This window comes from Pavona decussata, unplaced genomic scaffold (genome assembly GCF_977016875.1).
Source record: "Pavona decussata unplaced genomic scaffold, jaPavDecu1.1 SCAFFOLD_289, whole genome shotgun sequence".
NCBI lineage: Eukaryota > Metazoa > Cnidaria > Anthozoa > Scleractinia > Agariciidae > Pavona > Pavona decussata.
The window spans coordinates 372,080-391,477 of NW_028145689.1; the positions used below are offsets into that span (position 1 = coordinate 372,080).

The following is a 19,398-nucleotide window of genomic DNA, read 5'->3' on the forward strand; positions in this document are numbered from 1 at the left end:
ATAAAATCGGACGACCGGTTATCGTCTGATAGCCAAAGTCCCTTTGGGTACCACATGACGTGTTTTGCACAACCGATCGCGCGGAGCTTGATCGGCGGGTCACAACTCCAGAAAAAAAGCAGTTGTCCTCAATTTAAACATAAGATGAGGAGAGTTTCCAAAAGAGCGTCTACTTTCTTTTAATATCCACTTACATAGCCCTTTTACTTTTTCTTTGAAAAATACAGGTCAAAGTTGTCACTTGCCGATCAAGTTTTCTCACACTCACAGCTACGTTTATTCAAAACTGATTTCACTTTCCTTTTTGTCCTTCAAGAGGTTCGGATAACCAAGGAACCGTTTTTTTCCGTGTCCAAACAAAAAACCCTAGCGACAATCGTTCGCAAATACAAGTTCTTAACGGTTGGTAGGTGTAACATATGGGAGAAGGTTAGATTAAGCGTCATAATAATAGAACAATGTTCCACTGAGAAGACACAACCATACTCTACTTTCACCTATTTTAAGCACAAAAAATTGCAATTAATCAAATGACAAAGAACAAACGACCACAAAAAGTCAACAAATTACAGATTAAACGGCTTAACACTTCGACCAGCACGAAAGCTTGCGAAAGCATTGACACTTTTTATCACAATAGACGGGAGGGATGGGAGGGGAAAGGGGGGGGGGGGGGAGGTAATCTAGGAAAAATTGGAGACCTCTGATTCTGATTTTTAAAAATGCCGGAACAATAGGAAGTATTTCAATGAAAAAAAAAAGAAAAATGAATTGTTTGGCTTTTAATACTTATCGATAAGTATTCTAATATACGGTTACAATATTCCAAAACATATAAAGCCCTCAGTCTCATCTAACATGAATCATTAGAAATTTCACACGATGACTTTCATTGGATATGAACGCCCAGAGTGGATGTCCAGATGTTCGTTCAATTTTAAGTTATGCCTAGCAGTTGTTCACCGCTGGGCCATGTATTTATTTTCCATCTAGCTACATAATTCCTCTAACCGAAAGTCATTCTCCCCAAAAATGGATTTATCTAATTCCATTCTTTTCTTTTATTAAATTATAGTTTCCTTTACGGTTTATTTATTTCCACTGAAAATAATAACTTAACTATTATGTAAATAGATTACAAAACAATAATTTTTGGCCAAAGGATGATCGTTCTAAAATGGTTAATTGCTGGAATTTCGGTAAGCTAAGTGCAGTTAATAATTTCCTTCAAATAATAAAATTAAATAATGAAAAATAAAAATAAGAATAAACGAATAATTCCGATGTTGGAGGGGAAGGTGGGGAGATACCTCATCCCTCGTGAATGTCTGGGGGTTAAAGAGGCATTAAAAAAAATATTAAACTGAAAGGAGCCTTTTAAATCTGACGTGTGAGGGATACATCTTAACCGATACATAAAGGATTTCTATTAGAAAAACACTTTAAATGAGGCCAAATAAATATGATGATCACGGAAACGTGTTGCATTTAACATTGCCGCACGAAGGTTTTCCTTCAGCTGAGGCAAGATGTCTGACGAGCGCCATCTCCCCCTGCGCCTGTGCTTTGTGTTATTTACAGTTGTGCTGCTAACCCGAGGCAATGAAGGTAACTTGAAAAGTCAATTTGCTTTAATTTCAACATTTTCCTGGTATTTTTCGTAATTTTGTCTCTTAATTAAAGCTAAAAGAGTAACAAAGATTTGAGGGTGGGGCGGAAGTAGATCGCTGTGGAATTTATCAGATAAAATAGAATTTTAAAGATAATTTCAGGTCTTTAAACCTTTTTTGAAAGCATATATTGCACGTTTTACAATTAATAGTCACCTGCATAGCTTTCTTGACGTCTTGAATTAATTTGAACAGCAATTATTGGTTGGGTGCTCATGGATGGACTATACAATCAACCAAAATACTTTTGTGGATTAATTTACTGACGACAAAAAAGTCTTCAGTCTTAGTCAGTCTTTGTCTATTGTCTCCTTTCATAGCCGCCAGTTTTAAGGCCGGAAAAGACAACGTAACAACATCCAGTCCAGGACTGTTCGCTTGCAAGAAAATATCGTTTTCTCAACCTTTCAATGGTGGAAAGAAAGTGAAAGTGTTTGCCTCATTTGGTCATTCGGTGCAAAGAAGCCCAACTCGTGGTAACGGTGCAGCTATTTGGGTTGAATCAGAAGATCAAAATCAATTCACCACTTGTGTTTCTGAATACGGTGAAGGTTCTAATGGAACAGCGGAGGTGAATTGGATCGCTGTCCAATCCGTTCCTTCTGGGGCTCAAATAGGAACTGCTGACTTGGATCCTTGGACTACTGGGACACAATGCAAAAGGATCGACTTCCCACAGGTTAGCATAATTGGTATTTCTATTAGTATTTGTTTCATGGAATTTCGATTTGCAAAAAAGAAGTAGTTAAACCTCTTCCCGCTGGATTCATTTGTAATCAGAGTTCTAGGTTTAAAATAGGATCTTAAAAGTAACGGCCTTTCGTTTCTGGTATCAACTTAAGCCAGCTTTGGAAAAAGAAACCGTCTGTTAATTTAGACAATTTACTTTCCTTGCGAAAAGTTAGACGGACAGTATTTTCAACCTTATTTTCCAAAATAATTTCTCGATTACAGGACGTCAATTTCAAAATAAGCAGTCGATACCTTTTTTGTCAAAATTGATTTGTCCTCTCAATTATCGATATTTTGTGTAACTGATGCTTTAGAAATTAAAAAAAAAAGCTTACGCTCGTTATAAACTTAATTAACCATTGCAGTTGGTTTATTGAGGTTCACGTAAGAAGTTCTAAATCATAGTTTTTGTTTTTCTCACTTTTCTAAGCCATAAGCACCCAGACAGAGGTCCAAAAGTTCATGAGCTACTAATCTACTTTTCAGACAATGCTGGCACAAAATCAATGACACGTTAGGATTTTGAGTGAGTGAATGAGTGAGTGAGTGAGTGAGTGGGTGAGTGAGTGAGTGAGTGAGTGAGTGAGTGAGTGAGTGAGTGAGTGAGTGAGTGAGTGAGTGAGTGAGTGAGTGAGTGAGTTAGCGAGTAAGTGGTTAGGTGGGTGCATGAGTGAGTGAGGGGGTGAGTGGGTGCGTGGGTGGTTTATTCGATTAGTGAGTAAGTGAGTGAATAATGCGCGCGTTCCTGCGTGTGTGCGCGAGTCAGTTGGTGAGTGGGTGGGTGGGAGGTGAGTGGGTAAAAGTGTGAGTGTGTGATTGAGTGAGTGTGTGATTGAGAGTGAATGAGTGACTGAGTGAGTGGGTGAGTGAGTGGGTGAGTGAGTGAGTGAGTGAGTGAGTGAGTGAGTGAGTGAGTGAGTGAGTGAGTGAGTGAGTTAGCGAGTAAGTGGCTAGGTGGGTGCATGAGTGAGTGAGGGGGTGAGTGGGTGCGTGGGTGGTTTATTCGATTAGTGAGTAAGTGAGTAAATAATGCGGGCGTTTCTGCGTGTGTGCGCGAGTCAGTTGGTGAGTGGGTGGGTGGGTAGGTGGGAGGTGAGTGGGTAAAAGTGTGAGTGCGTGATTGAGTGAGTGTGTGATTGAGGGTTTAAGTGAGTCTGTGAGTGAGTGAGTTGCTGAGTGGGAGGGTGTGTGAATGCGTGAGTCAGTGAATGAGTGAAGGAAAGAGTGAGTGAGTGAGTGAGTGAGTGAGTGAGTGAGTGAGTGAGTGAGTGAGTGAGTGAGTGAGTGAGTGAGTGAGTGAGTGAGTGAGTGAGTGAGTGAGCGATAGTGATAGGGTATCTTTTATGCGCCTTAATCTCTAAAGGGAGATATTGGTCTAGTTACAATAAAAATTTCGATGTTAACTACAATAACGAATTAACTAATACAAGGAGATTACAACAAAGAATAATTGATATGAAAAGAGTGAAACAATTCATTATTTACATGCTGATTCGAGGAACTTTTCTCTCTTCTGGAACATTAAATTAGTATATTTCCATACTGTTTTAGTAGTATTTTCCTTGTCTAGAGTAAGTGGATAACTAATTTTGTCTTTATTACTTAAGTTGGCGATAACATGATTATTTTTGGAAATGAGAGAATGGAGTTCATGTCTAATTTTATCATACTCTTGGAAAGACAACAAGAAAGCCGTTTGTCCTCAATAAAATTTCTTTTGCATATTAAGCAGGTTCTTTCTTCTACCGAGATTAATACCCCTTTTTTTTCTTATTTCCCAGTTTGTATACTCAATGAATGAAGCACTAGTTGCAATTTCGAATTCGTAATACTAATTCTATGTGCTGGGTTTCTGATGGTCTTGAGAGAGTCCTCTAGTTGGTTGTCATTTTTAAGTGTTTGTGAGTAGCTTTTTCTCTAGAGTTTTCAGAACTGTTACTGCGGATCTTCGGCTAATTTAGAAAATAGCTTTTTTTCTTAGTTCCTTTATAAGGGAGGAACGAGCATTCTTGATATGTTGTCGATTTACTATATTGCTTGTGGAGGGCATTCCTATTAACTATCACTATTTAATTCACAAAAAATCTTGCGTAACAAAAAGCTTCATTAAAGAGATGATTGTTTGTTTTATGTAGTAGGCTTTGCCAGTAACTAAAAATTAAAGCCTTTATGTCTATAGTTAAGAGGCTCCGTCCAAGTTCTACCCTACAGGTTATGTTTTATGTTTTATTTGTACCATGGTGTATTTATTGTTTCTTTGCAGAACTTAATATGGACTTGTTCAACAGTGCTTTTGTCAAAATAAGCCTTATATGATAATAATTCAGGCTCCCCAATTTCGCGTTCATATAATAGTTTAAGTTTGACAAGAGCATCACAAAGTTTATTCCTAATTGTAATTGTGGTCATATCGGAATTAGAGGACGACCGTTTTATTATTGTTTTATTAGTCCTCCCAAAACCTTTCCTTATTCTTGTATGTTTGATATCATAGCTCAGTCTGCCTTCTTACTTAGCAGTAAAAGGCATTCTTTCTTTTTGTCATCCTGGTCCGTCTAGATTAGCTTTGCTACCTGCGGCGCCCAGAAAGTGTCCATGTAAATTTATGCAAACACCAAATAAACTTGAAAGTTTAAGTTGAAGAAAGAACTATGTAAGCTTTTTTACTAATGCGAATTCGTGGGATATAATGACCAGATCAAGTCCTTCTATCCCTACTATGTTTGTCTTTCTCTCAAAGATATGTTTGGCTACATTGTCCTCATTTTGGTATAACATTATTAAATTTAATTATATTTTGAATTTAGGATGTCTTTTCTCTTCTGAAACATTAAATATGTGTATTTACCTACTATATTTGAAGTGGTTTCATTTTCTAGGGTAAGTTAATTCCGTATCTTATCTTCATCATTTATGTTTTTAAAAATCATCGTGTGTTGAAACGAGAGAATGCAGCTCATTTCTAATGTTATTGAGTGAGTGAGTGAGTGAGTGAGTGAGTGAGGAGGTTGAACTTATATATTAAATGGTGATAACAAGTACTGTTCGATCATTTTCAATTTCGTCTTGTTTTATATTTGATTTTTTAGCGTTTTATGACTCCACCAACTGTTCTGGTAACCCCTTCTCACAAGTTAGCCAAAAGACCCCAGGATGCCATGGCTCTGTGGATTCAACATCCCAGTGTGGACAGTTTCACTCTTTGTGCCCGTGAAACCAAGCTTTTTGATGGCCTACACCAAAATATAAAAATTGTGAGTAGTTACTTTTTATTATTACGGTTTTTCAAGGTATTGCTTTTTTCTTCTGTAGCGTAATTCTTTGTCTTATAAAGAAATAAACTCGCCCTTTTAAAGGGTGAGTTAGACTGGAATAGAAAGTGCCCGAACTTGTCTCTGAATATTCGTGCCTATTGGAGTGAACGTAGCAATAAGCACACTCTCTGACTTTTCCTAAAATTAATCTAAGGACACCTTGGTTTTGAAACCTTTTTTGTGAAATGATTCTCTTAGAAATAAATCGTAAACGATTTTGACAACGATGGTGCTTCCTCCTCTAAAATGTCTTTGTCCTTTGATTATAAAACATTGCGTTTATCGTACTTTTCTCTTTTTACATTTTGTTAGTTTTATCAGGGGCTATAGGAAACAGGGTTTCGACTAAATAAATATTACAGTTTATCTCAAGTAAAGTTGAAATACTCACAATGAGTCAGTCTTTTGTTTTTTCTGATCGTTGCTCGCCATTTATGTCAAGTAGAATAGCCCTAATAACCCTGCGTTTGATTCAGAAATATCCTGCAAGCGTTCGTCAAGTCTTGGTAACCGCGCGTCGTACTCCAATCCCAGGCGCGGGCGCTAAGCGCGCGAGCGTTAACCCTTATGAGTTAACACTTGCGCGCTTAGCGCCTGCGCCTTAGATTTGATTAGGACGCTCGGTTACCAAGACTTAACGAATGCTTGCGATATAGTTCTGAATCATAATGGCGCGTTGTTAGGGCTATTCTAAAAGAAATAAATAAGGAGAAAAGACCAGTAAAGACAATAGACTACTTCATTGTGAGTAATTCAACTTTATTTGAGATAAAATGTAACCTTTACTTAGTCGAAACCCATGTTTCCTATAGCCCATGGTTTCATTTATTGTTAGGTCAATTCTTGGATGTATTGATGATGTATTGGAAAACCTAAAAAATCCAAATGAGATAGTGAATCCTCAAAGGCGGCACTTAAGATTATCGGCTTAAATCCCAGGCTATATCAGTTCATTGTCCCAATTTAAAAACGTAAAGTAAGAGACAGTTTGAGACTTAATGCATTAATCTAGATAAAAAAAGGCGTGGGCTAAGAGGAGAAAGGTAAAAGGAGAATAAGAAAGTACAAACAACAGCAGAGGTGAAAAGAAACACCAATGTAGCATGTTTAAACTGGTGTAGTAGCCTGTCAGACAGTCTGGTCAAATACCCAGAAGATCTTAAAAACTGAAATAAGAGGATTATATTCGATTAAAGAAAAGTTTGACTTGAGCAATCATTTATTTTGCTTTCTTGCAGAACTGGTTGGCATTTACTAACCTCAATCTGGACAATTTTACCCTGACGAACAGTCTGTTGTTTGCAAACATTACCTCACCATCTCACAGAGACAACTATGCTTTCTGTCAGGTAAGGAAAGTAAATAAGCAAAATTACTAACTTTCATCATAGTCCTATACGTTTATGCATATTTATTTATTTATTTATTTATTTATTTATTTTCTCTTATAGAAAATCAACTTTACAGACCCATTCTTTGTTCCTCCTGTGGTAGTGGTGACGCCTAGACGCAGTTATAACAACTCGCGTCTGTCTCCTGGATCTGGATGTGACGCAATTGTCAGCTGGGTTGAGGTATTTTCTTTAACTTTGCTATGTTTATCGTTGATCCAATAAGCAATTGGTTTAGAGAATGTAAGTAAGCACCATTTTACATGATCTCCTGAGAATACAAACAAGTCCATATATCTAATATCCACTTGCTTCAAATTTTATCACAACACTGGAGAGGTCCACTGGATGTTTTTGTTGTTTTATGCTGGATTTTGTGGCACTGTGAGAAGAAATCCACCCTTACTGGACACTTAACTTACTCAAGCAGTCTAGGGTCTGGGTTTGAAGTATGTTCGAAAAATATAACTCGTCCACAAATTTTCGACATCTAAAGCCTAGAACGGGATGAAATTTTGCCTCATTTTAAAACTAATTTTCGAAGAAGGTCTTTCTTGGATCTCTCAGTAAGTAGTTTTTGGTCGGCAGGCTTAAAAATCAATCAAAATGGTTTCAAAAAACAAAGAAACTCAACCAAGATATAAAAATGCGAACTTTAAATTGGCAAAAAAGATGCAACTCTAGCACTGATATAGTCTGCCAAGACGGAAGTCTTTTAGCGCCATCTCGATCGGTCACATAACTAAGAGACTTGGAAAACATATACAAAACGTATCCTTTGACCTATATAAAAAAAAAAAAAAATAAGAAGAAAATAACATGTACAAAATACAAAATACAAAATGTATGCTTTGAAATCCGCAATGGACAGAGATAAACGTTCAAAGTCAGCGCGTGTAGAATACCTTCCCCATCGATTGATATCGGCCTATATAGCCTAAAGTTATGATTGCCACGGATAAATATAATACCAGGGATGTTTAAATTTTGTTAAATGCCAGCTATTTGTTTGCGATAAGTCACAAAATGAAGTGGTGTCTGCTTAAATATTCTATCAAAAAGACTTAATTACAATTTACATCACTGCTATCTCAATCTAACCCTTAAAATGAAACAATTCTGTTCAATTCTAGCACACATCCAAAATGGAAACAGAAATTTGTGTGAAACATTATAACAATGATGTCAACAATAAAGACGCCATCCAAGTTGATTACGTGGTTATTGGAGGTACGTAAAATCAGTTGTAAATGAAGACCAAGCAACAATTTATGTTTATTGTCCTTGCCGACAATCGTTTCTCTGGACTTTTCTTTACCTAAAATTAAGGACAAAGTCTTTGGACGAATTCTCGTTGACGTATTCTTTTTTTGCGGACTGTAGAAATATGTATGCACGAATGAAAGACTACCAGTTCTCCAACCCACACTTACAGTGTTGAGCCCGTGTACCGAAATAGGTCAGTTGTCTTCTGGAGAAACTGGTGGGAAAGTACTATGTGATTGACAGTGGATAGCATGGCTTCTAGGTCAGATCATGATACACTGGAAATTATCTATATATTGAAATATTTTTCCCAATCCCCTTTGTCTACCATTCCAGGTACATTCGTAGCAGATATGACGCCAATACAAAGACGCTTGTACGCGTCTCCATGTTGACTCAGAGGGGATTGAGAAGAATGTATTTTTCCTTTGAGCGTTTCCGGTTTTGATAACTGCCATAATACCAAGCCAAATACATGGGAATTTTTATATTCATCCTCCCTGAACCCAATTTCAAATCTACACGCTCTCCTCTTGCCTCCAACCGAATGTTCTACTTTCTCGTAACATTCCTTCCTTTGCACATATTTTTTAGACTTGGATCCATGTTTAGACGTAACGTGCGATTATCACTGTCTTTGTAAGGCTTTTGGGCCTTCCGATGCTCGCTATGTCAGTGTTGAGAACTGTCCCTCGTTTCAAGAACCAATCTGTTCCTCAAATGGTACGACTTATGACAACAAGTGCCTGTTTGAACAAGAAATGTGTTTGCTGCAACTTAATTTTACAGTGCAACATCCTGGCAGCTGTGAAGGTATGATTACTTAGATATAGGTTGAATTCTAGATACGTCTCTGAAGACTTCTGGCGTGCACATTATGCAAACCAAGAATAGGCAATTGTAACAATGTCTGCAGCATTACACTCTTGTAAAAGATGCCGACCGGGGAACTAATATTACGAAAACGTGTTTCATGTTTGAGAGGAAAGATGTTATACTATGAGACATTCACAACTCTGGAGTTCTAAGCTAAAGGCTGTCTTGAATTAAGTCCAAAAAAATTCAAACTTAAAATTTCAAACTCCCACAAACTTAAGAATTCAACGTCATTTTACTTTATAGTCGAAGGTGATCTGAACGGAGGTTTGGCGGGATGCGGGATCTGGCTTATTTTGGGACCGTTATTCCATGTGCGAGTAGAGCAGGGATGCATTATCATTAAACCGGAGTGGGTGTGGGATTCTATGTTTGTTAAGGGGTCGAGATACGGGTATCGGGAGGGATAATAGGAGAATACGGGGTTACAATTTGACATGACGTTATGTATTGACCACGCATTTCATAATTCATTTGGTAAAAGGAGGATTGCCCTGTCATTCATCCATATTGCAATAGGCCATTTTACAGTTGTGTTTAGTGACGTGGCCTTGGATTGGCGAGGCTGGGGGGACCTTGTTTTGATACAAACCTCACTGTTTTTCATATGTAAATGCAAACTACAGTCGAACCTGTATTAAGCGGTCACCCTCGGGGAATGGCTAAGTGACCGCTTAATACAGGTTGTACAGAATACATCACTTACTTGGTTAAGGAAGTTCGGCGATAAAATGGTATGACAAAGGAGAGCATGGTATTGAAACGGACTAGTAAAACATGAACGCCACGATTGTGCAGCTCATTAGAAACTTGATTGCCTGGCACGCTATTTGTTACCATATTTAAGTGGTTTCCTTTTACAAAGTGACCGTTTAAAACAGGTCAAGACAATAGAAATGAGCTCGTTGGGATTTAGTTTTGGGTGACCGCGACCGCTTAATAGAGGTGACCATTTAATACAGGTCAGGATTACAGTAAATAAGGGAAGTAATTTTCGGGACTTTGACAACTGACCGCTTAATAGAGGGTGACCGCTTAATACGGTGCCGCTTAATACAGGTTCGACTGTAGTAAGCAAAAGAACATCTTGATCTATGTATGAAAGCAGTGAGGTCTGTAAAAAAAAAAGTGACTAAGCACACAACTGTAAAATGGTCTATTCTCTATAAATTCAGAAACCAAATTTAACGATTTGGCTTCATCGGAATTTAGACGGAAAGAAGGGCGTGATGGCGAAAAAAAACGGGCGTAAAGTCGAGATCTGAAGAGCTCATTGTGGACACGCCTACGAAGCATGCGTTTGACAAAACCTGTAAATCTTAGAAAATTACTTTTTTTTTCTTTTAATTTAAAGTATAAAATGCATTTTGTCCTCCAATGAAGCATTCCAAAAGCCCCACTTGTGTTTACATGGCAACGCGCAATTACACCCTTATCTGTCTCATATTTCATTTTTTTATTTCCCGTCATTTGGTCTGATATATTTTCTTTTACTATAATAACATTTTTCCAGTCACTTGTGCTGATTTAAGTTTTGTATTATTATATCAGGATTTCCATTTCAACGCGGTCGTCGTCACATGCCACACATTCCATCTCTGGGGTACTCCCATTGTGAAGTAATTCGTTTCCAACCTTACGTTTTCTATCCTGACAAACCCATTGATGTGCAGATTACTGTCAATCACATTGACACCAGTGACAAGTCCTTTGTGCATGATGCCACAGTTTCTTGGGTTGAACACGTAAATTACCATCAATTTACTGCCTGTGTCATGGCAGCCGGTTTCAACGAACGCAAATCTAGTGCTAACGTGTCCGTTGACTGGATGGGTTATCAGGGAGCTCCAGTTGGTGGTGTCAGTGGAGAGGTGCGCATATCACAGTGGTGGACGGGGACAACTTGTGAGACTGTGAATTTTCCCTCGGTAAGTGATTTGTTTGTTTCGTTTCCTTTAGTTTGTTTTTCCTTACTATGGGGTGGGGGTTGCTGTTTTTAAGTTTTTTCCTAAGCTCAGAAGTGCTCATTTAGCCATATCTAGACCTGGCTTTCCTTTCTTTTCGGTGGGCAGAGGGAGGGTCTGGGCGGATTCCGCGCCCCCCTTATTAGAGCTACGACAGTGACACTTGGAAGGTAGATAGTTCGTCATAAGATGTTTCATTTAAGGTCCACAACGTTAATTGACGACGTCATATGACGTGTTAATTTTGTCATAATTTCCAGTGGCAGCCATCTTGGATGCGCCATCTTGGATTTCTGAATGTATTAACTAAAACTTCCGAAAAGCGCCGAAATTGAAATAAAAAGGTAGTCAAAACTAACACAGGAACACCATAATGAGCTAAAAATCCAACAACAAATACGGTACGTAAGAAAAAAGAATTTTACTTCATCTTAAAACTGAAATGTTTATTTTTACAAAAACAAACAAAACAAAAACAACAACAACAAAAACGTCTGACTTGGTTGCCAAGGTATTATCAAAGTGAATAAGCACTTACCTACCACGTCAGATGTTTTCCAGATAAATTTCTGATTAATTCCACAAGAGCAAGGGCGTTTGCTCAAACAGTATTAAAAAATTATTTGACATCAAATTTGCCGTGAGTAGAATCCCCACCTCCAAGCCAGTCTAGATAGTTTAATGCCAGAGTCACACGATAGATTTCTTAAATTATATTTTCAAAACTGAGACTTTCGCATGCGACATTAATTAGCCTGGCTCGAGTATTTAGACTACTGGCGTGAGTTCTGTTGATACGATGCACTAAAAACTATAAAGGTCTTTTGGTAGCATCGGTATGACTAAGCCGCATAATTATTATTCTAACTTTTTTTTTTATTTACTTTAATCTACAGGGTAAGTTTTCAAAGAAACCTTCAGTTTTTGTTACCGCGGCACACCACCATGCTGGGCTAAAAAGGGATGCTGCCAGTGTTTGGTTGGAGGACCTCTCCCAATCTTCACTGAAAATATGTCTGAGGGAACTGCAAAATTACGCAGGCTCTCATGAAGATATTTACGTTGTAAGTGCATACAAATGTCTGTTGTTTTGCCCTGTTGTTTTGATTTAACCCAATTCGTGTGTGCCACATACGGCATCCTTAGCGACTGCACAGAGGGTAAGGAAGAAATTGGTTTCAGTGAAATGTCTTCTTTATTGAGTTTTCATAAGATTACCTGAAAAATCCCTTTTAAGAACACATTATTTGAAGCGCATCAAATACATGTAAAAAAACTGAGTTATCGGTTAATAACTCTATGTGGGTGTTTCAAAACTTTTCATCCATCATTTTAAATGGAAAATATTATATCTACGTGATGTGGCGTAAACATATTAAGCTTTCTTGAAATCTCCCATTTGTACAAAAACCATTTAGAAAACCTAATCAGCTATGGTCTACTTCTCTTAAGTCTATCTGCTATTGTATATAGTAAAGTCACGCGCCCAGTGACATATAATAGTGTTACCCATTTTTTTATAAGATTTTTGTTCACTTACTTTCTCTAGAGCTGGTTGGCGTTTTCCTCTCTTCACAAGCCTCTCTTCTCGGAGCACAGTTCAGTTTATTTTGCAAACTCTCAGCCTCCTCCTGCTGATTTCAATAATGCCTTCTGCAAGGTCAGTGCACTTCGTTTTTAGTTTAAACTGCAACGTTTTGCTGGAGAGAAAAGAGTATGTTTTCTTTTTGGACGTATATATCCTTGCCATCCGCAGGATCGCCAACTTCAAAGTGAAATATATTGATTAGTTTGAGAGTGAATGTAATCCTTTTCTAACCACTACGACTTTTACATAGGACATACACTTCACTAAAGTATATCAAAATGCTCCGAGCGTTTTCGTTTCATCAAACCATTCCTCAAGTGGTGGAAATCAAGATCCTATGCACAATTCCATAACAGCTTGGGTTGAGGTAGGTCAGCCGCTTCAATCTATACTAGATATGTTCACCTCACCTGTTAGAGATATCACTAGCTGTTAGAAATCCATTTAAAAATGGAGAGAATTTACCAGGGAGGTTTATGATTCATGAACACATTTTACAATGTAACATGAGTTTTCTAGGCCTTGATGATAATCAACATTTCAAGCTTTTGCAGTGGTCTAAGTTGCCGCTTCCGGACACCAATGGACACTCAAGTAGAAGGGCCATTGCTATAAATTTTGATTATCATATTTTTAACAGCGTAAGAATGCTCATGTGGCATGGTGGATAAAGATTCGATCGATGTCATAAACTCAATGAGACAATTCGTAAAATACAAAAGTAACTCTGTGCTGAAAAACAGTATAGCAATCTGTGAGTCAACTATCCTAATAATATACCATTCAAAGAGCTCGGGTCTACCTTTTTAAATAACGTTATTTGTTTTTTTCGTTTTTTTAAACTGCATCCGTAGCACCAATTATATTTTAGATAATTTTCTGTAACTTCCTCAATTACGAACGATCATAAATCTCTAAGTTTTAGTCGCACAAGTTACGCAGGTACAAGGTTGTGATGACAAAGGCGAAGTCTAGGGAACAACAAGAAAAGCATACAACATTTCATATGAGTTTGTCTTATTTTATAGTATATCAACACCACAGGAGCTCGAGTATGTGTAAAGGAATTGTATGTGTCAAAGTATGACCCGCTCTCCATATCATACACTGTTCTGTCAGGTAAGAGCACAAAAGCGTTTGTTGTTGTTGTTGTTGTTTTACGTACAAGTAATCAATCATTTTACGAAAGAAGACGAATAATTGGTCACTGAATAAGTCAATGGAAATGAACAATGTACAAATATACAGATTGATAAAGAAGTAAAACCTACAGATGGGATTTACAACCAAATTGGGCTAACTAATGAAAATATGTATATTTTTTTACTCTTGTTTCAGGACAGTATGGAGTAAGGAGGGGGGTGGACTTCTGTTAGGGTGTTCCCTGATTTTTTCAAGGCTTTCTGTAGATGTTTCTTTATTAGAACTATTTTGGTTAAATTTGGTAACTATTTGTTTTCGTCATCACGATATATATTGTAATAAAGGCCGAGACAACTACTTTTAACCAACAATGCCATCTGTGTTTTTTTTTTTTTAATGTCTGCCGGAAACCTATCAAGAAGCAGCAAAGTATTTGAGTAGATGACATTCTGCACGTTGAATGCGCAGGATTTCTAGTTTGCAGAGGTTTTTTTTTTTTTTTTTTTTTTTAATGAAGTTAAGTTTTGAGGACCATTTAAGATGACGCACATTTTTGCTAATAATTCGGATGACGTTATAGTCCCTTCATTTGCACTCCCCAGACCCACATCCCAGCAGTGCCATAACCTAATACTATTACCCTTACCCTGCAGAGTACGTCAAAAGCTATGCATTGACCGAAGAGGACGAGTTTGGTTGTTTCTCTAAAAGTTAAAATCACTTTATTCCAAATTATTAATGACTAGCCGAGGTAATTAATAACTAACACAGCTGAATCATAACAGAATAGGTTACTTGGTAACAGAAAAATTTCCTAAGGAGAAACTACCACTGAATATTTTTTATGTCCTCTCCTAATACAGACATATGCCAACCAGGATGGAGTTACTTTGGTGGTTACTGCTACTTCACAAGCCGCACATGCGCCCCCTGGATGACCGCTGAATCAAACTGTTCAACGATGCACTCAGATCTAGTGACCGTTCACAATCAAGAGGAAAATGTCTACATCCAGCATCGCAATAACGGCGAACGAAGTTGGATTGGTTTGAATGACAGAAGTGTTGAAGGATCTTTTGTTTGGACCAACAAAGAAGTGAGCAGCTTTAGGTTCTGGGCGCCGAGACAACCAAACAACTGGAGGAATGAAGACTGTGTGCATACTTTGGGTGCAAAGCATGGTTATACTTGGAATGATGTGTCATGCAATAATTGCAACAACTTTACTTGTTTTACAGGTACAGGGAGAACGACTTCTAAGTAGCATCGTGGAGATATATTGGATAGCGCTCTTTAAAACTTTAGATAGTTAAAATCAAAACATCCACCTGGGAACAAATTATTGCCTCAGATGAGCATTTCTCAGAGTGTTAACGCTTCGCGTTAAAGGAGTTAACGTTTAGAAAGAGAAATCAGCCATTTATATGCGAATAATTGACGTTGTGGATCATATCAGTTGTCATTTGAACTTTAAACGTTGTTGAGCATATAGCGTAGCCCCGCCGCTCACTGCATATAAATAGCATACAACCCACAATACCTTTATTCGCTCTGACAAAGGGCTTACAGTAGACGTCATTATCAAATTACTTTATCAACTCTGTTCACAAAACCGACCATTTTTTTACACTTTCGACCGACCACAATTTCTTTGTAAACCAACCCCTTTAATCAGTGAACTCTAGCCTACCATTCCAGATATTTCCCTGTGAATTGCTAAAGCAAAAAGGCCATAAAGTTTTGTTTCGTTTGCAATACGTAAAAAGAAACTTATAAACCCTGAAAGTAGGCTCTAGCAGATTCTATCCCCACCCCCCTTCCCGCTGTCCCCATGTCTGAATGGAGGTTAACGTTGTTGTCTTTTTGTTGTATTCTTCCAGACCTAGACGAATGTACTACAAACTCCTTTGATTGTCACCCCAATGCTGCTTGTCAAAACACAGAGGGCTCGTACACATGTGGTTGTATATCCGGTTATACAGGAAATGGCAAGATTTGCAATGGTAATAAATTGATGATGACAATACAAAAAAAAAAAATTGTAAAATTAAATTTTCGTTCGCATCCACATGTTTTCATCGAGAAGATAAGAGCTACGAAGGTAAAATAACGAGGACGAGACTGAAAATAATGATAACTGAGTTATGATGGCGATCAAGAGAATGATGATATAAACAAAAAGATGTGCAGCGAAAGCACATTATTGTAATATTGTAGTCGCACACTTAGACTCACGTTATTCCAGATCATACTGGCTGCAAGTAACAGGGACCACTAGATATTCTGAGTTTTCTTTTATATGTCACCAATCCAATAGCCCTTTTCACGGTTGATTTTTCTCATTTGAATTACAATGTTATCCAACGTGGATGCGAGGCAATTTCGGGCTAAAACTACAAAATCGCCCCGAAATTGCCTCACATACCTGCTAGATTTTATTGTAATTTAAATGGGCAGAGTTAACCGTGAAAAGGGCTATTGAGTGGCTGTTTTAAGTTGTTGCCTAACGGCCATAGCAAGAAAAAAAAGGGGCGAGAAAAAAAAAAACAACGACAACAACAACGAGGCTTTTAGAGACTTGTCTGATGTAGCTTACGACAGTTATCATATGCAACGTTTGCTCTCATCACACTTTCGCAGATATAGATGAATGTGTCACCAACTCTTACAGCTGCGGTGTTAATGGTGCGTGCAGTAATACTGACGGATCGTACACATGTGTATGTAAATCTGGATATTCAGGCGATGGAAAGATTTGTACTGGTAAGCTACTTAATTTTCGCTTCACTCATTTTGGGTATTTAATTTCATTTTAGCGGAGCTCGCGTGCGCGCCGTAGGCGCGCGCGGCGGAGCCCCATAGCTAAGAGATTTTGGTAAACCCATCAGTGCGAGAAATTTTGGGTTGGTTATGACGTCACTTCCGTCCGACCGACCGCCCTACCGCCCGTACTTACGCTGCTTCATGTAAGCCAACATCAAATGAGACACTCAACCCTTGTGCTGCGAATCAGTTTTTTTTTCGGCGGGAAAATGCATGGCCAACTGCGCTGCTGAAATTGCATCACCAACTGAGTTTGAGAAAAAAAATAATTTTGAAGACAATGTGTACGACAAAACACAAACTCAATTTAGGAATAAGTCTACAAACATGTAAAGCACAGAAAGGGAGATAGAAAGAGATCGAGAAAACAGGCGACGAAGAAGCGAAGTTCGACGTCAAAGAAAGCGAGCTGTAGCAAACAGGAGAAACATGAGTGACGAACAAAGAGAGAAAGAACAGAAAAGGGTGCCGAAAAAACCCTGTGTTGTGGCACAGGGTTTGAGTGCCTCATTTCACATTGGCTTACATAGATGAGCGTATGTGCTTTAACCCGGGTTGTTTTTCTGCGGAAAATGCATGGCCAACCGCGCTGCCGGCCGCGTTGGTTTTGCGAGAAGTTGCATCGCAAGCTGCGTTTGAGAAAAAAAATAAAACCAAAAAATAATAATTTTGAAGACGACAAGATACAAAGTCGATTTTTATATGTGACCAACAGTAGGAGAAAGAGCAAGGCAACTAGCTGCGGGAGAAACAAATCGACCGGTACATCATCCGAATCTGGAAGTGAAATCATTTTACTCCGATCCGGCGCCACGAAACGTTGGATTTTTCCTCTTGAAGTGAAACGTTTCGCTCAAACGTTGTAAAACAAACGGAAAAATCAGCAATGGAATAAAAGGACTGGTTATTCTTAGAAGAGAGGAGTACATTCATGCAATTTTGTTGACAAAAGCTCTTTTTTTTTCGGTCCATGTTGATTATTTCCCTTGGAGTTTTATTTTCTGATCTCGTCCAATTTTGCCGTCAAAAAGCGGGAGAAAGAGCAAGGCGGATCGCGGCGGGAGAAGCAAATCGATTTTTTTTAGCAGCTTTTAGAGGCGGCACTTCATAAACAGCGGCTGAATCTTGAAGAGAAATTTACTCTAATCCGGCGCGATGAAATGAAATTAAGATGCGTTGTTTTTTCCCTCTTGAAGTGAGACTTAACGTTGTAAACGAACGAAAAAATCAGCAGTCGAATAAAAGGACTGGTTATTCTCGGTTATCGTTCTTTGAAAGCACTTAGACGCCATGACTGATTTCAGTTTCTCAACCAAACAAAATAAAATCAATCCGAACCAAGTCTTTAGCTTTTGACACAAATAATATTTTTTGCTGCTTTTTGTGAGAGACACCAAAATTAACCTTTAGGAATTTCCTTCCTAGCTGCATCACTTGATTTCCATGTATTTTTGGTACAAAGAACCCGGCTTAAAGAGTCGAACTTCAAAAGAACCTCAAAGAACTTATTTTTTGGACACAGAATGCAGAAACAAACAAAATGTAAAACTGTCGTGCTCAACCAATCAGGAGCGAGTATTTTCACCGCTCGGCCAATCAGGAGTAAGTAATTTTGCCCTCGGTGAAAGGAAAATTACGAAAAACTGCCCTCTATTACAACAAATCAGCATTCAGTAATTTTGCCCTCTGTTTTACATTGTTATTGTTGATGAGCAGTTAGCTGTGTATGCATTGAAAATGTACTATATAACTGCAGAATTGATGAGGAACTCTTAAGGTTATTACGTTCATACAATAAGCAGATTTCTATTGTTGAGCTCCGCTTTTAGGCTTGGCTAAATATATATATATATATATATATATATATATATATATATATATATATATATATATATATATATATATATATCCAAAAATGGGTTGAAATCTTCATCAACTTAAAAGTGCTCGATAGCTGGACTAGAGCAATAATAATAATATAATGCAAGAGATAGGTTATTCGGTCATTTATTCGCTACTCTGAGTTTCATGCTTCTTGTGAAGCAATCATCAGGCAACTGCCAGAAATAACGGTTACAATAAGAGAAATTTGAAAATACAGAACAATAGATGCTAACTTCTTTGCGTGACGTGTCACACGGGATCGTTATCAGTAACTAAAAAAGAACACTGTTTAGTAGAAATTTCCTAGCATGTCTACAACCTGCGAGTTCATTTCTGCTGTTGAGAGTTGACATTTCCGGCCTGCATAATATGAAAAATTTCTCCCACAAACACAAATTACATCTCTTAGATACATTCGAATAAGACCTAGCTTGTTTAACTTGCCGCCAGTTAATTTCATACGCAATTTGTTGATCTTTTAGGCTCCAGATATACTTACTAAGCGCGGTAGCATGCTTGTAGCGCTCATTACGAAATGAACATAAATAATAATATAATAAATAATAATATAATGCAAGAGATAGGTTATTCGGTCATTTATTCGCTACTCTGAGTTTCATGCTTCTTGTGAAGCAATCATCAGGCAACTGCCAGAAATAACGGTTACAATAAGAAAATTTTGAAAATACAGAACAATAGACAATAGATGCTAACTTCTTTGCGTGACGTGTCACACGGGATCGTTAT

General features: G+C 37.9%; 1 protein-coding gene across 1 annotated transcript; it reads left to right on the top strand.

Moving 5' to 3' along the window:
• Positions 1-1,462: 1,462 nt before the first annotated feature.
• LOC146455015 (uncharacterized) lies at positions 1,463-16,707 on the top strand (the record flags this gene model as incomplete). The annotated part of the gene is made up of 15 exons (XM_085094832.1): positions 1,463-1,608; positions 1,991-2,349; positions 5,492-5,656; positions 6,955-7,065; positions 7,168-7,290; positions 8,241-8,337; positions 8,968-9,186; positions 10,801-11,177; positions 12,110-12,277; positions 12,763-12,873; positions 13,052-13,168; positions 13,830-13,920; positions 14,808-15,182; positions 15,825-15,947; positions 16,585-16,707. Coding segments are annotated over exons 1-15 (2,638 nt in total), but the record flags the coding sequence as incomplete, so codon positions are not given.
• Positions 16,708-19,398: the final 2,691 nt, after the last annotated feature.